The sequence below is a fragment of the Oreochromis niloticus genome, linkage group LG7 (genome assembly GCF_001858045.2).
Source record: "Oreochromis niloticus isolate F11D_XX linkage group LG7, O_niloticus_UMD_NMBU, whole genome shotgun sequence".
NCBI classification, from domain to species: domain Eukaryota; kingdom Metazoa; phylum Chordata; class Actinopteri; order Cichliformes; family Cichlidae; genus Oreochromis; species Oreochromis niloticus.
This window is the reverse complement of record NC_031972.2, coordinates 38,499,026-38,522,286: the sequence shown is the minus strand read 5'-3', so window position 1 is coordinate 38,522,286 and position 23,261 is coordinate 38,499,026. Positions and strand designations below refer to the sequence as shown.

General features: G+C 37.7%; 1 protein-coding gene across 1 annotated transcript in view; it reads right to left on the bottom strand.

The window, feature by feature from the left end:
• aass (aminoadipate-semialdehyde synthase) overlaps positions 1-23,261 on the bottom strand; it is a 48,487-nt gene that overhangs the window by 3,090 nt on the left and 22,136 nt on the right. Inside the window, exons 9-20 of the mRNA XM_005458361.3 lie at positions 18,540-18,688; positions 16,022-16,144; positions 11,053-11,164; positions 10,825-10,884; positions 10,523-10,590; positions 5,925-6,046; positions 4,748-4,877; positions 4,362-4,472; positions 3,832-3,940; positions 1,198-1,338; positions 938-1,105; positions 210-305 (exon numbers count right to left, since the gene is read on the bottom strand). Of these exons, the coding sequence (XP_005458418.1) occupies positions 210-305; positions 938-1,105; positions 1,198-1,338; positions 3,832-3,940; positions 4,362-4,472; positions 4,748-4,877; positions 5,925-6,046; positions 10,523-10,590; positions 10,825-10,884; positions 11,053-11,164; positions 16,022-16,144; positions 18,540-18,688 (1,389 nt within the window). The remainder of the gene's footprint in view (positions 1-209; positions 306-937; positions 1,106-1,197; positions 1,339-3,831; positions 3,941-4,361; positions 4,473-4,747; positions 4,878-5,924; positions 6,047-10,522; positions 10,591-10,824; positions 10,885-11,052; positions 11,165-16,021; positions 16,145-18,539; positions 18,689-23,261) is intronic.

Sequence of the window (23,261 nt, the reverse complement as noted above, 5' to 3'; positions counted from 1 at the left end):
TATACTCTCATGAGTGCCAGAGTGCCCCGGCTCACTGCAGCCTTGATGCTGATAAACAGCAACAGTAATAGGCTCTACTGCCACAGTCAAGAGCTTCAAAGCAGCTTGTTTCATTAAACTGAATGACAGAAAGAAGCAGGGTGCAATGTTTACTGACTATTTTCCGCCCACATCTTTGGATGCTTTTGAACACTAAAAGAGGTTCTTACCCATGAAACTGGTGATGAAGTGTGCTGCAGGATGGGACTGGGATCGCTGTTGATTAGACCCAGTTTAATGAAACCATTCATGGCCTTCGAGAAACCCTGAGAAACAGAACAGGAACGGAGGTGACCAAAAGATGCTAAAATAAATTAGGTTTCTTCAGGTTTGAGGTTTAATCAGGGGATTATGTTACATATTTTGCTGAGTGCTGGATATTTGCAAAGTTACATGGACACAGAAAAATGTCTATTTTGCGCACCTCAAGATCATAGTGATACCGTTGCTGTACACTGATTGGCCACGCTGATGATTAATGCAGGACTTGTACTTCTGTAGTACAAGTTAAGTTTAAAGATCATTTTGTACCACTGCCAAATCTGTAGTGAGATTTGATTTAATGTTCTGGGCACTTATTGCCGATGTGGCTTTGTTTGGTTACTGTTAACTGATAACTCCATCCTCGTGTCTTATTCTGGTCACTCCTGTCTTGAAAAACTAACATGGTAGGTGGCAAAATGATAACATTGAGGCGTCAAAATGTGGAGTCCAAAACCCATGCATTTCAACACAGAGACTATTTATGCCTTTTATAATAAAAGATAATTATAAATAAAATATTAGATTATTACACATTATGATAATAATCTAATATTTAATTTAATTGTTTCTTATGCATAATAAATTCTGTATAGCAGTTGTATTTGTATGTTCAGTTTGTCTGTGGGTGTTGTACCTTAAAACGCAGTGTTCCTCTGATGAGCGTGTGTGCTGTCTGGATGCCGTACGGCTCAGCGTATTTCGTGCTGTCACGATTCGGAAATCCCTCAAGGTTGAAACCTGGAAAGAAATCCATTGGAGTGGTGGAATCCATCAGAGAGCCACCAGGTGGAACATTTATCACCTCAAAGAAAGACAAAAAAAATCTTATCTTTACTGAAAGTAAATAATCAAAAAAACATATTAACAATTTATGGTCTTTTGAGACATCCATACCTGGTTGTCTTTGAGGAAAATAGCAGGACTGATAGTGTTGAGGAGGACACCATACGGGCTCCAGCTGAACTTGTAACGAAGAGGATTGTCTGAGCACTCAGGAGCAGGAAGACCACCACAGAATGAGCTGTAGGACTCCACCTGAAATGCATTCAGTGTTATAAAGAATGATCAGACAGTTACACAAAAATGCAGCTAAAGCTACTGTTCATATGCAGAAAGTACTTAAAATATCTAGTAGGTGGTATATGGTAGAGTGACCAAATGGAAGCCACTACTCAGTAAAATGCACATGAGGGCCCATCTGGAGTTTTCCCAAAGGCACCTGAAGGACTCTGACCATTAGAGACAACATTTTCTGGCCTAATGAAACAAAGATTTAACTCTTTGGCCTGAATGCTAAGCTTCATGTCTGTCGGAAAAAAAATAATTTTTTAATTGAATTTAATCTTTTTTTTTGAATAAGGCTGTAACATGACAAAATGTCAAATAAGCGAAGCACTGTAAATACTCTGGATGCACTAAAGTGTATTTATAATAATACCAACAAATGTAATTTTTTACAGAAACTTCTAACAAAAGTGTCCAAGGAAGGAATAGTTGTTAACCAGCAACCAGGTCACTGGCGGCCAAAGATCACCGATACACATCAGGAGAGAAGGCTGGCCTGTTGTGTTTGATCCAACAGACGAGCTACTGTAGCTCAAATTGCTGAAAAAGTTACTGCTGATTAGAGTGTCAGAATACAAAGTACATCACAGTTTGTTGCATATGGAGGTGCATGGCTGCAGACCAGTCAGGGTCTATGGTGAGCCTTGTCCAGTTCGGAAAATGCCAACAATGGGCACCTGAGCATCAGAACTGGACAAAATGAAACTGAATAATGAAAGACGGTGGCCTGGTCTGATGAATTCCATTTTCATCGGGTACGTTGAAACCGGGAAGGAAGAAGGCAAGACACGGAAGCAGTGAGAAGTTTTGGGCAATGTTCTGCTGGGAAACCTTGGGTCTTGCCATCGATGAGGATGTTACTTTGAAACGTACCACCTACCTAAGCATAGTTGCAGATCATGTACACCCTCTAATCGAAACAATATTCCTTAATAGCTGTAGCCTTTTTGGAGCAGGATTGGTTTAAGGAGGACAAGAACGAGTTTGAGGTGTTGACTTTATCTCCAAATTTCCCAAATCTCAACCTAATCAATCTTAATAATCTGTGGCATGTGCTGGACAAACAAGTCTAATTTATTCATATTTTTTAATACATTATATTATTCATATATCATAACAGTTGCCTTAAGGTGCTTTATATTGTAAAGAAGCTACAATTATGCAGGGAGAACCCCAACAATCAGATGAAACCCTATTAGCAAGTACTTAGCGGCAGGAAGAAGAAAAAACTTTATATTAACTGGAAGAAACCTCCAGCAGAACTAGGCTCAAGGAGGGTCTAGCCATCTGCCATGAGCAGTTGGGATTTAAGGGAGGGAGACAAAACAAAAGACACGCTGTGGAAGGGAGCAAGAGATTAATAATAACTAGTGATTAAAGGCAAAGTGGTAAAGAAACACAGCGAGTGAAGAAGAAATAATGTTATGCCTGATCAGTGTACCAAGTAATCCCTCTGATCTGATAGTTCAGGCTTTAATCTGATCCAAATATTCAGCTTCTAGTTTTTTGCATTCTTGTGTCTTTGTGATGTTAAAGAGAGACGATATCCTTACAGGGCTATCTCAAGCAAATGTCTATCTGTACGCAAAGAAACCCAACCTGCCTGCTCTTCAGTGCTTTTTTGTAAAAGGAGTTGCCAAACAAAAGAAAAGTTTAAACGGAGTATGGCGTTACAGAGATGAGTTAAAACTGCTATTTCAGTCTGTGGTTAAACTTAGACTGGACAAGTGCTGCCCCTAAGTGAAATAAGATTAGTCTCAAAATCTGAATAAGGCAAAGTCACTGTTCAAAAATACAAACATGAAACTAAAATGAGTATAATAGGTCCACTCTAAAGGAATAATAGTAGGTGGGCAATTTTCAATTAGACAACAATATTTTTTTCCCTATGGTCTCAGCAGCACCCAAACATGCAGGCAAGGTGAAACTGTGTGATCCATAATTGTTTAGTTTATGCTTAAAAAATCATACATGGAAACAAACTTGACAAATCAGTGCTTAAAGGAAGACTGTTACATTCAGCTTCCACTATATACCGACCGACTGAATGATTGGATGAATAAGCAGGTTTACTGTTGTTCTTAATAAAGTTAGTGACAATTATGTATCTGTCAAAGTCTGATCAGGTTAACCACTTGATATGACATCAGCTGACATGAATCATTAATCTTGAGTTATGTCTAGTTTTAAAGTGTTCGGTCTGTCAGAACAATATTGGGTTCAAGTTGTTTGTTTACATTACCAGTTTCTAAGAAAAAACACAAACTCCAGTTTAAAAACTCGACGTCAGCCTGTGTCTGTCTGCTTGAACTGGAACCTGTATGAAACTCAGCATGTGTTAAACATAAAACTTCCTTTCCATGTTGAGCCACAGTGTGACTGTCCATGTGTGTTTGAACACTGTTTATCTGGCACACATGCAGATGCCAGATTTTCTATCTCAGTGTTGCAATGTTGACTCACAGTGCAGCTTTGAGCTTTGGCTTTGTTGATACACTCCATGGCCAACATGTGGTCGATGCCTGGGTCCAGTCCCATCTCATTCACGATCGTGATCCCTGCTTCTTCTGCACTAATACACACAAATGCATTCAACATGTAAATATGCATTTTCATTTTTCATGACTATATTCCTTAATAATACTAAAGGGGATCTTTTCTGTTTCATTTTATTTTTGCTATGCATTTCACTTTCTTATCAAAAGAAAAATAAGACATTTTCATTATAAAATTTAAAGTTTAAATCTTTAAAGTCACAGCTTTCATCTCATAATCTTCAAACATTTAGCCAGTGCAGTAATTATGTAACACAATAACAAGAAACAAGACTAACATTTGCCTATACATTTGTGTTTCCCAAATCCTATACATATGTTTTACAGTAATTTATTAATACTGCTGAGGATGATGTGTACAAATAAGAAAATAATAATGAAACATTTATTGAAAGCAATCCTGAATTCCTAACAGGCTTCTGTGGACTTGATTATTACCTGCTCTGCAACTCCTTCATGGCAGGACTAAGGTAGCTGGCTGTCACCATGTTCACCTTCCTCTTTATACAGTGTTTGGCGATGAGCGGATGGAACGAGTAAGGCAGCAAGCTGAGGAGAAGATGAAGGAGTTGATTTAAGTATAAGCGGACTGATATTTTAGTCTAATCTAATAATGTAATGTTAAATTGTAGAACAGTCCAAAAATAACTGGGCTCCATTAAATTACTTTGGAGATGAAATGATTAAAAAAATTTAAAAGAATGTTTTAATAAAATCTCCATACATATTGTGGTAAAGTACTCATCTGGAATAAATAAAGTCATTACAACTTTACACATTACTTAATAACTGCAACCAATGTTATTTCTGTCCTGCCGCTGTACCTGATGACCAAGTCATGATCTCCGACCAGAGAGTCTAGGTGTCTTTCTTGGCTGCTGACATCCAGCATGACAGGGATGGTGTTGGGGTATCTGGCTGCCAGCTCCTCTGCCTGGTTTAGTAGAATCGATGCTAAACGCAAACAAAGAAACAATAACCACTGTGACACATATTTTTATGGTCTTTGTCAACTTTCTCAGTTTCAGTTTTTTTAGACTTAAAGTCATGTACTCTTTACTGTGCTTATAACTGTTAATGTAAGCCACTCAGCTGGACTCTTGGACCAAGTTTGTGGTGTCTTTGTAATCTAGGGCATTTTAATGCAATTATCTCATGAATATTGTGGCTCAGGGTTTTAGCTTTATTTATATGTTAGCTCAGTTAACGTGATGCACTGTGCTACCCAATCTACCCAGAATATATCCATCTTCTAGATACAGTCAATGACACTCATTATTATAATAATAATGCCAAGATACGTAAAGTCCTAACTTGGACAAAAACCCCAATGGTAAGATTTATACTTTAAGGGTAGTGTTAGAAGTGTTTTATCAATTTTCCTGGAGATGAAACAATATGATTTATGATAAACTGTAAATGTACATCTAAGTGAACTTCCTCAGCTAAAGGAATAAGTCTCAGTTAAGCTTAAAGATGAAAGTATTTCAAATAAAAAGCAGGGAAAGTTCTCTGACTCTCCGCCAAACTGCAGAAATAAGTCTTGTGGGGGTCCAACATGGCAACAGAAATCTAACAGGCTAACCAGTATGAAGTTTACTGGTTGACACCAGTATACTGATGCAATGATTTCACTCTGTTGATCTCCAAAGCCCCAAAACAATTTAATCTCAGTAGAAGTACATACAGCTATGTTAAGAGAGAAAACATGGTCAGTCAGTAACCTGCACTGCTTACAGCTACCCTTTGGCAGAGTTGAGTAAACACTAACACTGTTCAAGGTTGTGATGCGTCCATTAGATTGGCTATACAAATCACTCACTTCTCATAATTCTTTCAAACAGACCAAACTAACCCTTAATAAACATATTAAATATTGACCTTTGGTTTCATTATTTATCTGAAAATGATAAACTTGATAATAAAGACTCTGAGATGAATTTTAATGCCTCAAAAGCCCAGGACATTTCAGTCTTAATAAAGTTTAACAGCCAAACTCACCCACAGTGACCTGGGTGCCCTGATCACGGGTCAGATACTCCACAACAGGCCCAGACACATATCCTGAACCCAACAGCAGAACTCGCTTCATGCCGGCCTTCTTCATGATCTGAGCTTTCTCCCTGAAGGACATCAGACAGGTTGGGTTATTATGGTAAAGCATGACAGCATTTCAATTCCTGAGGCTCCAAGTGGGAAAGTTACACACTGAACTCCACAGATTTGAGTTCAGTACCTAAAACATGAGATTTCAAAAACTGAAGCACAGCATACCTAGATTTAAACTCAAATTTAAGAAAGTAACACTTTATAATCAATTTGTTTTTGATCAAATTTCAGAAAGTCAAATTTCAGAAAGGGAGGATATGGATATTTGTTGCAAATAAAAAAGGAACACCAGAGATGCAGTTGATGACACTCTGATTCCTTCATCATTCATCTGTTAATGTTTCCATCTGATCCTTAAAACTGTATGATTTGATGGGAACAACACAAATTACAGGTTTTCTGGTCGAAACATTTAAAGCAACAAATAAAAGTTTTAGATGACGAAGCTGTCAATACAAAAATATCTCATCTTGCATTCAGTTAAAAGTTTCTTTTTCTTCCCCTTCAAATGTAAAACATTATTTCGTGTTTTATTTTTTACACTGAAAAAAGTTACGAAGGACAATTTCACCACTGTTGTTTTGGTTTGTTTTAAATAATCCATTTAACATTTAAAAAATTCTTCATAGCTTCCCATATATGTAAAGAATGCAGTTCAATATACTTATGCTTATTTAAGAGATTTTCTAATGATATATCCGAGATATCTGGGATATATCATTAGATCTGGGATACATCTGTCTTTGTCTTTTAATAAATAAGTTAATAACTAATGTGTAGAAAGGTTTGAATCAATGTCTTGGTTATTTACAATACAGTGTGTACAAAATCAAAATGGCAGCAATAGGGAGAAAACTGTATGACTGATGACGAATTGGACTAAATCAAGACAAGAGGAAGACTAGCAGTGGAGAAAGTGGGTGAAACGCGGGAAAAAATAGTTAAAAATCTTGGTGGCCACCAGTGCTTCTCCTCAACCTTTGCTTAATGCAGGCCAATGATTTGATCTTTCTAAATGGAGTAAGACATTTCCACAATCACAGGATGTATGTTTTCCATTGTGATTGTTTAATGAGAAGCACCGTATTATTTAGGGTTCAATAGCCCAATTAAAACCAATCAATCATAGCAATAATTCTCTGATTTGTTTAGTTAAATCTAGGTTGGTACTTTTCTTGTCAGGCAGTGTGTTTTTGTTTAAACTGGAAGTAAATAATAAAAATATCAGAAAGTAGCAGTTATAGTACATTATATTGTAATCCATAATATACAATACATTAACTGTTAGTAAGATTTAAAAAGCCAGGTAACCTGTGAGAATTCCTCATTTAAATATTACTATGTATATTCCTTTTTATGTATTTGGGGGGTTTTTTGGCATCATAAAAGTAGTGACTTGTGATTAAACAACGTGACAATGAAAGCCACGCTCTGAAAAACCAGAGCAGGAAGACGTTTAATTAAATTATATATCCTTCTTAAAATATCTGCTAGATTCAGTAAGAAATTCAGTTTGTGATTTTGCAGGCAGGATCACCTCAACATTACACCAGTACTACCACCAATATTATTGGATGATTGAGGCACCCAGAGTGACCTGTGGGATTAAGATCCCATCACCCCCCTCAAATCCCCTAGGAGTCAAACCCGTGGGCTTGTTATCGCTGGCCTAATTGGAAGGCGCATTGCACAAATGCACTAGCCACAGCGGGACTGACTAAAGGTCTGCCTGGCACTTGTATTCTTAATTAAAAAAGAAAAGGCAGACATTCACTCAGGAGGATTACCCCCTAAGTTTACATATCTTAAGGAGCCAAACTCAGTCAAAAGGATTAAAAATTTGATGGCATGGCTTGTCTCGAAAAATTATACTTAGGATCAGTTAAGAAAAAAAACTCATCAGGTCTTAGAGCTGGCCTAAATATGAGCAAATGGAAGGCTTTGGTGACCATGGATTCACTAAGGATGGTGAAGAGGATGAGATCTCTTCAAGCAAGCTGTTAATAGAGCCTTCAAGAAAATAAAATGCATACCGTCTGATTGTTAATGATTAATAAAAATATTAATTGGTTAAATGTTATAAAGTCATAGATCTGTCAATAGATCCAACAAACACATTCAAATATTTGTAAATACAACTCTTGTGAAGATGTAATTACAAATAAATCAATTACAAATAATCAACAGACCTGAGAAAATCATTAAAGCAGATTTAAAACCATTCCTAAATGCTATATACTATTAGAGCAGGGCGATATGACCAAAAATATTTATCACTATATACATTTGAAAATTTGCAATAACGATATAACTGACGATATAATTGACACTAGACAAAATACTTTACAACTCCACAACTTTATTAGTGCAAAAAAACCCCATCAATGTATTTTCACTTAAACAAGCAGCTGTTTTTTTATGTGCGATAAAGTTATATAAAAATGTAACAGTGCAAATTCCTTGCTGACAGTTTAACCAAAAGGCATTTCCAGTGGAAACTGTCCGACATATCCTCAGCATAACCATGTATAATATCCACAAAACTTAAAAAGAGGTCATACACACACAATACGGTAATATTATGTTGAAGCACAGTACGTATCACTCCGCCAGCCTCCTGCCTACGATAGCTGTAATGCTCCGACAATCCATCAAGCTGTGTGGCTTCGTAGCTTAGCAAAGTCGTACTAAAACATTTGACAGATTTTCGAGCGCCGTGTACCACATAAAATCGTTTCGAGGTCAGTAAACACAACCAGAATTCATACATAAGGCACACGGGATTATAAGGGGCACTGTCGATTTTCAGAAAAATCAAAGGATTGATTTTAAGTGTGCCGTATTTTCCAAACAACACGGTAATAACGACGGCCCGCTAGCATGCTCTACCAAAAATAGTGCTTTGTTGTGTATCTGACGGACGAAAGCTAAACCAGTTCCACACCACTGAAGTTGCAGCATTTTTACAAACCAGTTCTGGTTCATCCGTTTCATTTAACGATCCACTTTAGCTCTTCTCATTCTGCGTCGCCGCCATGTATGTGCGTATGTAAACAAAGGCAGTGCGCAGGCGCGTTTTACCCATATTCTATCGCGATATTTCATTTTTCTATCGTTGCCCAACATTATACCGGTATTACCGTGAATGGTATGATATAGCCCAGCCCTATATGCTATCAATGTGATTTCACAGATGAAGAATGCTAAATGTGCAAATGGTTGTATTTTCACATTTTTGAGAAATCTCCTTTATACAAAGCCAGACTGAATTGACTTCTGTGACTTTGGTACTAGAAAAAGCATTAGATCACAGGGCATGTTTACTTACAAGTCTAAGCTTCAAAACATTTTACATTTGTAAGTGACTATCTACACCCACAGTTTGCTAATAAGCTGCCATAAGTTAACTGCAGATCTGACATGTAACAATAAGAACATGCAATATTAAATAGCTAGATTTGTGGCCTGGGCATGTAAAGTAGATGCTAACATAAACAAGTAAACCTGTCCTCAATGTTAGTCTTCAAATTTACTTAATGTAGCATATAAGACAAAAAATATTCCAGTACTATTTTCAGACAATGCTGATGTAGAGAAAAGGGAGAAAACCCAAAAATCTGATGTTATTTGAATGCTGTCTTTTTCCATAAAGTCATAAGCAATGAACCGTTTTATGTTATTATGTTATTTGTACTCATTTACTTGAAGACACTTGAGAAAATGTTTTTGTGTTTTTCCAAGATAAATCATCTCCAAGAAACTCCTAAGTGCAGTCAAGGTCTGTTTTGTTAAGTAGAGTTTATTCTCTGTCAACAGCGGAATTCTAGCAGTTATATCCTGCCTCCAGTCTTTGTCCCAGCTTTTATTAATGCACATTAGTAAAACTGGTATTGATTATATCTGATTAGATCTTACATCTGATTACACCTCAAAAAAACTGCATGTTGACACCAGACAAAACAAGACAGAAAGACTCAGCATAATGAGTGATTGGGTTTTTAGTGTAAAAGAGAAGAAAAGATATGTCTACCGCTTTGTGAGTGCATATTCCAGCTTCTGGAGTTGGTTAGCAGAGATGGCCTATTTAGCATGCTAGCTAAGTAAGGTGTTAATGCAGGCACAGCAGACACCAGAAGGCAGAACTGTGCAGGAACAACCACATAGTAATGGTTAGTTACTATGAACAAAGATCCTCAAACTTCACAAATGACAATTCTAGGAAAGGATTACTTAATGAATGCAACAGCAGAAACGGCACACTAGAAACCAAGTTAATAACTGAGGTTAACAAGCTCTACAATTTAGAAATTCAGAGCTGGTGAGCTATTGCATCTTTCCTGTAATCGTTAGACAATGTATCTTTACTCATAGAATGTTTTAACAGGTTTGATGAACATTTAAAATAAGAATTACATTCAAAAGAAGCATTCAAATGCAAATATAACAAACAAACAAACTTACATATTCACAGTTCCTGTCTGAAGACTTACCTTCTTTCTCTAAGTTTTTCAATGTATTCAAACTTTGGAGTAAGTTTTCCGTTAGATGTGATGACAGCCTTTAGGAATAAATCAGAACATCCAAATTCAAAAAGACATCAATTTCACTTATTTGCAGAAAGAGTCAAATAAATATCCGTTACATACACATATCTAACCCAAATAAATAAATGTATGTTATCAACCAAAATACTGAATTAGAAAATGAAGTAAAACACTCAACTAAAAATAGCATCATGCCTTTGTAACAAATAAAGTGAGATACTTCTCTCGACCAACATTTCACTACTTACATCTCTGACTTGTGGGCTAAATTCTTCTTCGTCCAGTGGTCTGGTTGCATCTGAAGGTAGCTGGTAATGACATATAATTTACTCAAAAAAAAGGAAACCCATGTTTCACATAGTGAAACATGTCACAGCCCTCTCCCATACTCGATCAGAAAACACCACCAAATGCACTGCAAAATTGGTGGCATCATCATTACCTGCTGTCACTACACCTAAAACCAGACGTCTTACCATCTCCCAGATGTAGGGGAAGAGCCGGTCACCAAAATACTCTGTGGCTTCAATTGGCAGCTGAGCAGGAAGGTTGTCAATGGAGCACATGAGAATCCCGTTTCCCTCCACACTGCCGGAACCACAAATAAAATCAAATCAAATGTCAAAATTCAGGCATTTTACTCTTTCATTAAAAAAGTAGCACGTATAAAATTTGATGTCAGTCTCAAAAAGTTAGGAGGGGACAACAAAAGGCTGAAAAAGCAAGCAGCACTAAAAAGAAACAGCTTTGAGACTATTTAGGTTGATTGTCAATAGATCTGTAACATGAGGAGAGTATAAAAATGTTAATCTTACTAGATTAACAAGTAAAGATGGGCAGAGGTTCACCAATGCACAAAAAACAGCTTCTACAAATCGTGGAAGAATTTCAGAATAATGTTCCTCAATGTAAAATTGTGAAGACTTTAAATATCTCATCATCTACATAATATAATCATACACAAGGCTGAAAAAACAGTACTGGATGCCTGTGAGCTCATCAGCATCAGGCTGCATTATATTAAAAACAGGCATGATTCTGTTATTGGTTGCACATCTGGAAAGGCAACATCAGTGCTGAAATGTATGTAGCAATTTTAGAGAGACGACATATCCAGAAGACACCGTTTTCAGGGAAGGCCTTGCTTATTTCAGAAAGACAATGCTTTTGAGTGGGCCCCTTTCCATATGGAAGCAAAACCCCTGGACATACTGGAGTCAACTTTGAACTTTGGAACATTTAGAAACATAAAACATAAAGTAAGAGTCTATTTTTTTGTGTATTAACTTGTATTGCTTAATTGTAAAACCACTGTAAGACAAAATTTGTTGTTGTTTTCTTTATTTACCTGTTCATCTTTGCAGTTATATTGGGCTCTCAGACAAGTCTACAGCATTTAAATTCTATGTCTATCGCTATGAAAGATTTAAAATCTACAATTTTACACTTGCTACACCTTCATATTTTGGTAATGCAATTATGCTTTTAATCATTTAAAAAAAAATTTGAAGGTTAAAACACTAAATTAAATTACATTTCAATTTCATTTTATTTAGATAGCACCAAATCACAACAACAGTTGTTTCAAGGCGCTAAAGGGAGCAGATTTCTTGCAATGATGGCCCCAACACTACTAAATGATCTGCCTGGAGAAAATCAGTCTGCTGAGTCAGTGACATCGTTTATGCTTTCCAAGGTTGACACACATAGTGATGTCTTGTCTACCACATTGACAGCTCAATTTATTTATTTATGCATTGCCAAATCAGAGCACACTCAATGTACTTTATAGGGTAAGATATATAATAATTAAGAAAAAATGCCTACAATCAAACAATCACAAATGAGCAAGCACTTGGCGACAGTGGGAAGGAAAAACTCCCTTTTAAGAGGAAGAAACCTCCAGCAGAACCAGGCTCAGGGAGAAGGTATCTGCCACGACTGCTTGAGGCTGAGGGGAGGGTGACAGGATAAAAGAAAAACTGTGGAAGAGAACCAGAGATTAATAACAACTAATGATTGAGTACAAAGTGGTGTATAAACACGCAGACACTGAAAAGCAGTGAGTGAAGTTGAAATGCTCATGGGAAGCCTCCAGCAGCCTACACCTACTGCAGACTAACTAAGGGAGAGCTACCTGATCCACCCTAACTAAAGGCTTTATCAAAAAGACAAAAGTTTTATTCTAACTTTGATAGCACTTTATAATCCCTGTAATAAAATGTAATTTTCGGGTACTTTGCTTGAAATTCTGGATACTTTACAAGAAAGAACACACATTACATTGCAAGTAATTTTAAAATCACACTGTAAGTCCAGCGTGAGTCATTTTAAATGCTGCGTAATTTCATGGTAATTTATGGAAAAACATTAGGCATTTGGCTCAAAAGACAGGTTGTGCTGGAAAGAATGTGAAGCAGGTTAATGTGATAAAGAGATAGAGATGTAAATGCACTGACGTGAAGAATGTATTGAGAGGGTGGAAGCGAGCTGTGAGCAACAGTATAGCTTCATGTCGGGAAAGAGCACAACAAGAAAGATGGGATGTTTGTTTTTGATGTTATCAGGAGGCCAACCTGAAGGTGGCGGAGCTGAAGAGTTTAGATTTTTCTTAGAAGTGACCAGACTAGAAAGGGTTTGAAATAAGTGGACAGCTCAGGTTGAGCAATTTGGAGGACAAACTTTTTTGTTTTCATTTTTACATGTGACATACATGACAAGCATTTTCTCCCCTAATCATCTTTTCAAAAAAGTATACCACATAGCAGTCACTTCATTGTTTTGTTTTTAACACACAATCTCCTAGCTTTACATTTATTTTCTTTGAGGTGTTGCTTTATTTTAGTAAACTGCATAAGGAAAAGGACTGATTGATGTTATTGGATGTTACCATTTTAAATGACAATTACATTCACACTTAATGATGTGACTTCAAATCTTGGTCTATTACTGTACCATGTAAAGTACAGCGAACTTGTGACGTATTGTTTGTATTTTCCCTGGATATTACCATGACATTATGTTGTACTTCAAATTACTTACAGTGAAATGTATGTGTCTTTTCCTGTAAAATACCTGGAAGTTAAACAAGATTACTTGCAATAATATGCTATAATATGGCACAGGGTACTTATGTTGTAAGAAGGGTAATTACTGTTTGTTTTTCTGAAAAATTACAATGAAATTACAGAGTACTTAAAATTACTTACGCTGTACTTAAAATCACTTACATAGGACTTAAATTTATTTAAAGTGTAATTATTTCATTACTTCCTGTACAAACATGTCACATGTTGTATTATAAAGTGCTCCTGAGTTTGTCTCCTGAATCCAAACCAGGAGCTGGTTCCAAAGAAAATAAAGTCTGAAAGTTGAAGGCTTTGCCTCCAGATCTACTTTTACACACCCAAGGAAGCACAAGTAAGCAAAGTGCAAAGTGCTCAACTGCCTGGTTCTGCTGCAGGTTTCTTCCTGTCGCCAAAGTGCTTGCTCATAGGGGGTCATATGATTGTTGGGGTTTTTTTCTATTGTATATTATGGTCGACCCTACCTTACAAAATAAAGCATCCTGAGGTGACTGTTGTTGTGATTTGATGCTGTATAACTAAAATTGAATTGAATTGAACTGAAATCAGGTGACATGGTACTGTTCTTGGCCTTCATTAAGTTTAAGAAGACAACTGCACTGGTATATTTTTATGTACAAAGCCTGCAGCTATGTGACCTCTTAATCCCTTTAAACAGCTGCTGTGATTTGCGGTCTCTTATTTTGCACCTTGTTCATGGAAAACCCTTCAGAGCACTTTAATAGAACAGAACAGAACAGCCCTTTATTGTCAATGTACAAAGAAATTATGGGTGATCTAGACCAACTGTGCAGGAGTAAAATATAAATAGCCAGCAGCTGCTTGTCTTTGTCTCCCTGGGAAAGTTCAGAGCTAGGGCTGGGCTATATCATACCGTTCACGGTAATACCGGTATAATGTTGGGCAACAATAGGAAAATGAAATATCGCGATAGAATATGGGTAAAACGCGCCTGCGCAGTGCCTATGTTTACATACGCACATGGCGGCGACGCAGAATGAGAAGAGCGAAAGTGGATCGTTAAATGAAACGGATGAACCAGAACTGGTTTGTAAAAATGCTGCAACTTCAGTGGTGTGGAACTGGTTTAACTTTCGTCCGTCAGATACACAACAAAGCACTATTTTTGGTAGCGCATGCTAGCGGGCCGTCGTTATTACCGTGTTGTTTGGAAAATACGGCACACTTAAAATCAATCCTTTGATTTTTCTGAAAATCGACAGTGCCCCTTATAATCCCGCGTGCCTTATGTATGAATTCTGGTTGTGTTTACTGACCTCGAAACGATTTTATGTGGTACACGGCGCTCGAAAATCTGTCAAATGTTTTAGTACGACTTTGCTAAGCTACGAAGCCACACAGCTTGATGGATTGTCGGAGCATTACGGCTATCGTAGGCAGGAGCCTCGCGGAGTGATACGTACTGTGCTTCAACATAATATTACCGTATTGTGTGTGTATGACCTCTTTTTAAGTTTTGTGGATATTATACATGGTTATGCTGAGGATATGTCGGACAGTTTCCACTGGAAATGCCTTTTGGTTAAACTGTCAGCAAGGAATTTGCATTTGCACTGTTACATTTTTATATAACTTTATTGCACATAAAAAAACAGCTGCTTGTTTAAGTGAAAATACATTGATGGGGTTTTTTGCACTAATAAAGTTGTGGAGTTGTAAAGTATTTTGTCTAGTGTCAATTATATCGTCAGTTATATCGTTATCGCAAATTTTCAAATGTATATCGTGATAAATATTTTTGGTCATATCGCCCTGCTCTATTCAGAGCACTAATAAAGACTGTTGTAACTAAAGACTGTTATTCATAAACTGGACTTTGTAATGTACTTGTTTTGGTGTTGTATTTGATTTTTAACTTGTAACACCGTAATATTGTGCCTTCCTGGCCAAGTCTCTCTCGATGCTAATCTCAAGAGATCCCTGATTAAATAAAATAAATAAATATGAGGTCTTTCAGACAAGATAAGAAAGGAGTTTTTAGAACAACCTGATAATAATACAATATTTAAGCCAACTCAAGTAATAAATGCATGAACCAGTTTTTCTACATCACTCTGAGATAGGATGTTTGCATGTTTTATCCATGTCCAAATGCAAGTAAACAGTCCTACACATTTGGATAATATGTGCATTGAAGGAGCTATCCTGGTCAAAAATGACTCCAACATTCCTCACACAGAGGTCAAGCAGGATACGCATGATGAGTTATGTTAATGAACCAAGCTGGACAGAAGAATATACGGAAATCAATCCTGACTCAATCCTGAAACCCTGATCCAAACAGAAATATCCAGTTGATGCTGGCACAAAGGCAAAACATGAACCGTTTGCTCTATACCTGTCATGATCAATATGCTGGTCAGCGTCATACATGCAGAAAGGCTTATCAATGGTGGTGCATTCATTCATGAACCCTATAGAGCCTCCAGTGTCAGCAGATATGTCGCAGATGGCCAGCAGCCTGCAGGAAGACAGAAGAGAAGACACTTATGAGGGGATAGCAGGCTGTGGGGTAAGGTGATCCAACCGGGCACGTCCTACAGGGAGGAGGCCCCAGCATAGACCCGGGTAACGCTGAGGAGATCTATTGGCTGGCCTAGGAAAGGTTTGATGTTTCCTCAGATAAGCGGGCTGCCCCTGCCAACTTTAGATACGCAGAATAAAATGGCTGGATGATTTGTTTTATTGTTTTAGATTTTAATTTTATTGAAGATGTCATGGGATGTCATGAATTTTCATAATTATAATCATTCATATTGCATTCAGTCAGAGTTTTTGTTTTTCAGATGTTATTTTGTCATATTTTAGTAATACGTGAACATCTTTTGTAGTAACATGTTTTCATATTTATTCTCATATTTAACATCTCAAAAAGTTGGTTGAGTTCATCGAGACGTAGCGTTTTCAGTGGCAAAAAACGTTTCATCACTCATCCACATGACTTCTTCAGTCTCAGCTGACTGCAGGTTTCCCCAACCTTATAAACAGCACATTTGCATAATGACTGAAACTAGCACCACTGAAAAACAATGAGGTCAGTTTCTTGATCATTAATATACAAATTGTCATGACCATTGATCAACAATCACTGATCAAAGACAACAACATCATCATCCTTCTGGCAGGGTAGGTACACGGTTTTGCTAAACAAGAAACTATCATGAGAAAATTTTGTTGCTGCTCAGTTACAAAAATACTTGAAACGAGACCAGGAAGTGGTTACAGGAAGAGGGTTGTCTGAAGCAATTAGAACAAGACAATACTATTGACCGGATGTCATTTTTTAATCTATTTATTTATTTTATTTTTTCTTGTAATTGGTTTTTATTTCTATATTATGTATTTTTATTATTTAGTTCCAATGATACAATGGTCCCGTATGATGTTACATCTGTCTCATTTGTGTTCCAGTCACTGAAGCACTGGAGGTAGTTCATAAGAGATTACAGGATGACCCCGACCTCAGCAACAGGGCCACTCTCAGCACCGAGAGTGTGTTTGCTCTTGGAACTCTGTCTTCATTCCACATATTTCACATACAATGGTTAGTACTACAGGCAAAAACATGGGTGGGCCTTTGGTTCCCCAGTTTTACCCATTGTAGCCAACTTTTGCATGGAAGAAGTGAAAAAGAGTGCTCTGTTATCCTACCCTGGAACACCACCAAGTCACTGGTTCAGGTATCGTTATCATTTCGTTATCATTTTTATTTATATAGCACATTTAATTGAACAGCAATGTTGACCAAAATGCTGAACAGAAATACAAAATAAATAGTACCAAATAACTTATAACTCATAATATTAGTGCCAAATACCAAATAACTCTCATACTGTATTAAATGCCAGTGAACACAAATGTGTTTTAGATGTGTGATCTGTAGGGGAAGATTGTTCCACGGTTTATGCGCTACGAGCCCAAATGCTCGATTGCCTCTGTGAACTAGCCTGGACCTTGGTATGGCTAAAAGCAAAAGATCATTTGATCTAAGAGATCTAGAGGGCGCATAAGGCTGCAAGAGGTCAGACAAATACCCAGTAGCCTGTCCATTATGAGCTTTTTAAGTCAACAATAAAATTTTTAAATCAATTCTGAAGTGAACAGGGAGCCAGTGAAGAGAGGCAAGTACTGGTGAAATACGTTCATGTCTTTTAGTTCACATCAGAAGACGAGCTGCAGCATTCTGGACCAACTCCAGTCTTGCATGGCAGGTCCAACTAACTCCAACACATAAGGAGTTACAATAGTCCAGCTGGGATCTAACAAAAAGGTAAAGGTATGTGGATCACACCTGGGTGAAAATCAAATCTCAGGACATACCACAATTCACTGATCACATTAACTGTGGACCAACTGCTGCCTAAGCAAAAACCCTTAGTGATTTCTTATCTGTCAGGAGTATTGGAACAGCTGAGACACATTTTCTCTAAACACCACGTCAGTCAGCTGAGACTGAAGAAGTCACTTGGGTGATTGACGAAACATTTCTCCCACTGAAAACGCTACGTCCAGATGAATTTTTTTGAGATTTCCTTACCTGGATGATTGAACATCAAGACGTTTTTCTTCTTTGTGACTGTGATAACTGGTTTGAAATGCCTTTGTTATCGTTTTTCATTAAACGGTTCTCAAATTTAACTTTAACCCTGAGTGTTTCTTAGTCTTAGACCAGTTGGTCAGTTAAATTTAGTTTTTCTCATTTAGTCGACTTAGAAATTAGTCACCAGGAACATCCCTAAAAGATAAACATGCAATCACTGTTGAGATGCAGTAGCTACCACCACAGTACTTTTATCCATTCGATAGAAAATGATTTTCAGCCTTTTATTTGTGATTTTCCGGTGCTGTGTTCTTACTTGTGAGGAAGCTTTGGTGATCCCTCGTTGTCTGCAGATGAGGATTTTTGTGGTCTTATGAGCATCTGAGCGTCCAGTCGCCTGAGGAGTCGAGGAGTGTGGGGGTCCCAGTAAATACCATTGATCAGACAGGTTGTATAGGGTGCTACCTATAGTCAGGAAGAAACCACTGTCCAGTCATTCCCTATGTATTGAACTATAGTGTGTCAGCCATTCAGTAGTGCTTTTGAAATCTCAACTGTAAATCTACAACACTCCAATTCTGAAAAAGTTGGAATGCTGTGTAAAAAACATATTACACGTTTTCTACACCACTTCTCAAAAATGAAAAAATATAACACCCCAACAATAAACAGTAAGTCTCTCTCTTCTAAGTCCCTGTAAGTAAACAGTTTAATAATTGATCAATATCAATATACTGATTTAATTTGAGATAAGGACCTGGTTATACTACAATGGGTATGTTAGTTTATATGAACCTGCAACTCAGAATTCTAGAAACAGGCTGAAGAGGAAGAAGAGTGGCAGCAATCTTTCATTCTAGCTTCTCTGCTATCAGGGTGAGACCTGTGTGCCTCTGTGTATGTCTGCAGCAGTGCTATGTGAAGTTGTGTGTCAGCTGGACGATGCAAAGGCAGCGCAGTTGTTATCGATCTTGTTGCAAATGACTATCATAATGTTATATTACTTTTTACTATTGATTAATATCTGAGTGTCAATTCTTATTACAAGCCACTTTTTATAAGAATTTTAGCTACTGGATTAGCTTCTCCCTTTAGCATTTCCACGACTCATTTGGTCCTTGGAGAAAAAGCAACGCAAATTATCCATGCAGTGTGATGTAAGGTGCACTGTGAGAGGATTATTCTGCACTGCTGTTTGCGCCGATAGCTTTGCACTTCTGAGACCTTTTTAAGAAGAGTTCAAGAAAGATTATTTAGGCTCAATATTAGCTCTCTTAAAATTAACTCTCCTAAAAACAAAATTAAGAAAACAGGTTGTAAATTAATTTACTTTTTAGTATTTCATTGCACAAATTCACTTTTGAATAAAATTCTTTATTTCGATGTGCATGTCTCTCCTGATCATCCATACTCACTGTATACATCTCTGGATTCTGTGGCTTCCCTAAAAACAGAAAGCTTCAAATCAGAAGTACTTGAATCTCTGGTATATTTCACAAATGCCTTAAAGCAGATAACAAGTAAGCCAGGCGTTTTAAGACCTGCATTTGACTTGGAACAAATTGTTGTACTACAAAAAAAAACCCTCCATGAAGCTAGGCGATCTTACTATTCATCACTGAGAGAAGAAAATAAGAACATCCCCAGGTTTCTTTTCAGTGCTAGAGCCAGGCTGGCAAAGAGTCAGAACTTTTCTATTCTGCTTCAGCACTCAATACTACAAGGCATAGGTTCTTTATATCTAACATTCACACTACGATGAATTAATTGGGAGCAACTCATTTTTAGTATCTTGCCCAAGAATACTTTGCCAGGGTTAGGGTTATCAACCTTATAATTGGTAGATGACCTGCTCTACCTTTATAGCCACATCCACCCCTGAACAGAAAGGATGGACAATAAGTTAGTTCCACAGTCGTGGAAGCCAAGAACTCAAAATGTTCTGTGCTAGGACCAGTTCTGTTTCTGTACACATGCTTCCCTTACACAGTATCATTCGAAGGCATAGCAAATATTTTCATTGCTATGCAGATGAAACCCAGCTTTACTGATCCATGAAGCCAGATGACACATATCAATCAGTTAAACTGCAGGCATGTCGTGTATGTCAAGGGCTGAATGACCTCTAATTTCCTGCTTCTAAATTCATACAAAACTGAGGTTATTGTATTTGACATTAAAATATGCTGTATGACTACTTTAGGCTTGGCGTTTGATCACAAACGTTTTAATTTGATGTTATTTGACTGCTGTAACTGGTGTTGCCTAGCATTGTGCCTCAAGTTAGAGGGTGTGTATTGTCAGTAATGAAAGATGACTCAGGAGTACTTTAGAAGGTTGAAAGAGGATGAACTGATTGCTTTGGCACAAGAAGAAGCACAAGCATTTTGAGAAAATTGTCATAAATGACATTTGCTAACAGACTTACCAAACTTAGAGAGCAGCAGCAGCTGCTGCAATATGATGCTTGCAGGAAAGAGGCTTACAGTAGTGTTCCAGAAACGTACCACTTACAGCTTCGTGAGTCGAAGAAACAACTTCAGACATTTGTTGTAAACAAGAAGCTGCCTTGGATCAAGAATAAATCCATGTCAAGCTTCTGAGTTTTAGAATGTGAAAAACCTAATGATGTTCAATCATTTAACGTGTTCCCAGGTAAGTTACTGTTATAAAGTAGCCCATGAATTTAAGTTGGTCCTAAACTGAGCTAATAAATGTGAGGATTGTCCAACAACAGCAACTTCAGACCAGTGATCTAACAGGCCCATAAGTGTGGTCAAGAGAGGCCAAGAGAGTGTGGAAAGGCAACAGTGATCCACCTTTTAAGTGACTTATCTGATATCCTAATAAGTAAATGGTAAATAGACTCTTATCTTCTTATGTAGTGTTTTTCTACTCTTCTTGATCACTCAAAGTGTTTTATACAATATGCCTCATTTACACAAGCACTTTTTTCTGTGCTACTCTATCTAACATTCACATTCCAATTGATGATAGCAACTTCGGGTAGTATCTTCCACAAGGACATTTGGCAGTCAGTCTGGAGGAGTCGGCTGTCCAACCACCAATCATATGATTAGTAGATAACCTGCTGACTGACTGCCAGCCCAAGGATGAGGATATAGGCAATGATCAGGGTGACCTGGGAATTACTGATGTTCACAGAATAGGGCTGGGCGATATGGCCTAAAATCAATATCACGATAAATTGAGCAGTTAACCTCGATAACGATAAATGGACGATAACCACCCCAAGTGCCAAAAAAACAAACGTTGAAACAAACGAATCACATGGTTGTGCTGCAGGTGGTGGAAGAGGTTGGTTGTGTTACCTTGACTTGACGCAACAGTCTTTTTGCAGAGTTTACATTTAACAATTTTTTGATCAATATCATCCTTGTTGAATCCAAAATGTTGCCAAACGATTGATGATGCATTTTTTTTGTTAACAAGCGTCTCCTCTTCCTCCTCCACCAGCTCTACCTCCGTCGCTGCTGCTTCAACATTTAAATTGTCCTCCATTTGTTCACCCGTGTCTCGTCTTGTTACAGGTAGCAGTGTTGCCAACTCCTCAGTAAGGAAAATCGCTATTGGCTGTCCTAAAAGTCGCCAGAAGTCGCTAAATGACATCATCGCCTAATTTGCATAATTGGTCATGCTAATATAATTGTAACCTATGTTGTTGGAGAGAGAAATAACATTGTGGAAGAGACATAAAGTGAGTAAAAAACGTCCTAAATGCATTTAGAATTTATTTAGAACTACAAATTAAATTTATTTTAGCAATTATTGTTTTTTTTAAAGTCAGAATTCCAACCCTGCTCCTTTATCCGGGCTTGGACCGGCAAAAAAGACCCGAAATAGGCACTCTGGTGGAGTTACTGTGTGTGTGTGTGTGTGTGTGTGTGTGTGTGTGTGTGTGTGTTTATAAGTAGTTTTAAACCTCGTGATCCACAAAACAGCATAACAGTAAAAGAAGAACTGACTGCGTTACAGTCAGTGCGGGAGCAGCGGCTTCGCTCATGCGCGATTCATTTGCAGTTCGGACGCATAGGTGTGAACATCGTCTGCCCTGATAGCAGCTGGGGGAGGACTATCCTCCGCCTGTGAGCGCTTTGGTACGGGCGAGGTGCCCACGGCAGCACCCGCTGCTTGTTGAGAGTAAAAGCGATACCCACTTTCACGTCAAAAAGTCGTCATAAATAAATCTCCAATAACACCAGAAAAAGTCGCCAGATTTGTCGCTAGTCGCTTTTTAGAAAAAAAGTCGCTAAGGGGGTCTGAAAACTCGCTAAATATAGCGACAAAGTCGCTAAGTTGGCAACACTGACAGGTAGTAGAGTCATGTGACTCCACCCCGTCAAGTCTGTAACGTAGCACAGCGTCTTAAAGGGACATGAACATCGCCAACCTGCACATGCCTTTTCTTTTTTTTTTTAAATACCGAATTTACCGACATGGGCAAAATGACGTCGATGAGAGTCATAAATTTCGGTAACGATAAATTTTTGATATATCGCCCAGCCCTATCACAGAAGCTGAGATTCAGACAAGTATCCAAATAAAGGTAAACACATTATGCTAGAGGAACCTGAAAAAGTTTGTCTTCAATGCAGAAGCAGCAGAGAAATCCTTGCCTGGAACATACTATGTGGTCAACTGAGGCCGTACAGGAGGCTGAAGAGTTGAATTATTTAGTGTTCAGGAAATGGAGGTCTCCGACCAAGCCAGCTGATAGACATTAAGCTATTTTTGCACAGGTGGGTTTTGCACCTAGCTTATGAGTCGTTGTTTAGTTTTTTGTCCAAGATAACTTTGGAGAAGCTTAGCCACCATTTTTACTGGCCTAAAGATGTGAAATAATTTTGCTGCCACTCCAATTTTAAGCATAGAGGAAATCTGGGCTTCATAGTTGGAGCACCAAGACTCTGGAATAACTTGCCACTTGATATTCGTACTTCAGAGTCTATACAGTCTTTCAAATTGCATATTAAAACTCACTTTTAATTCAAGTTCAGTTTGAGTACCATCAGGCTTG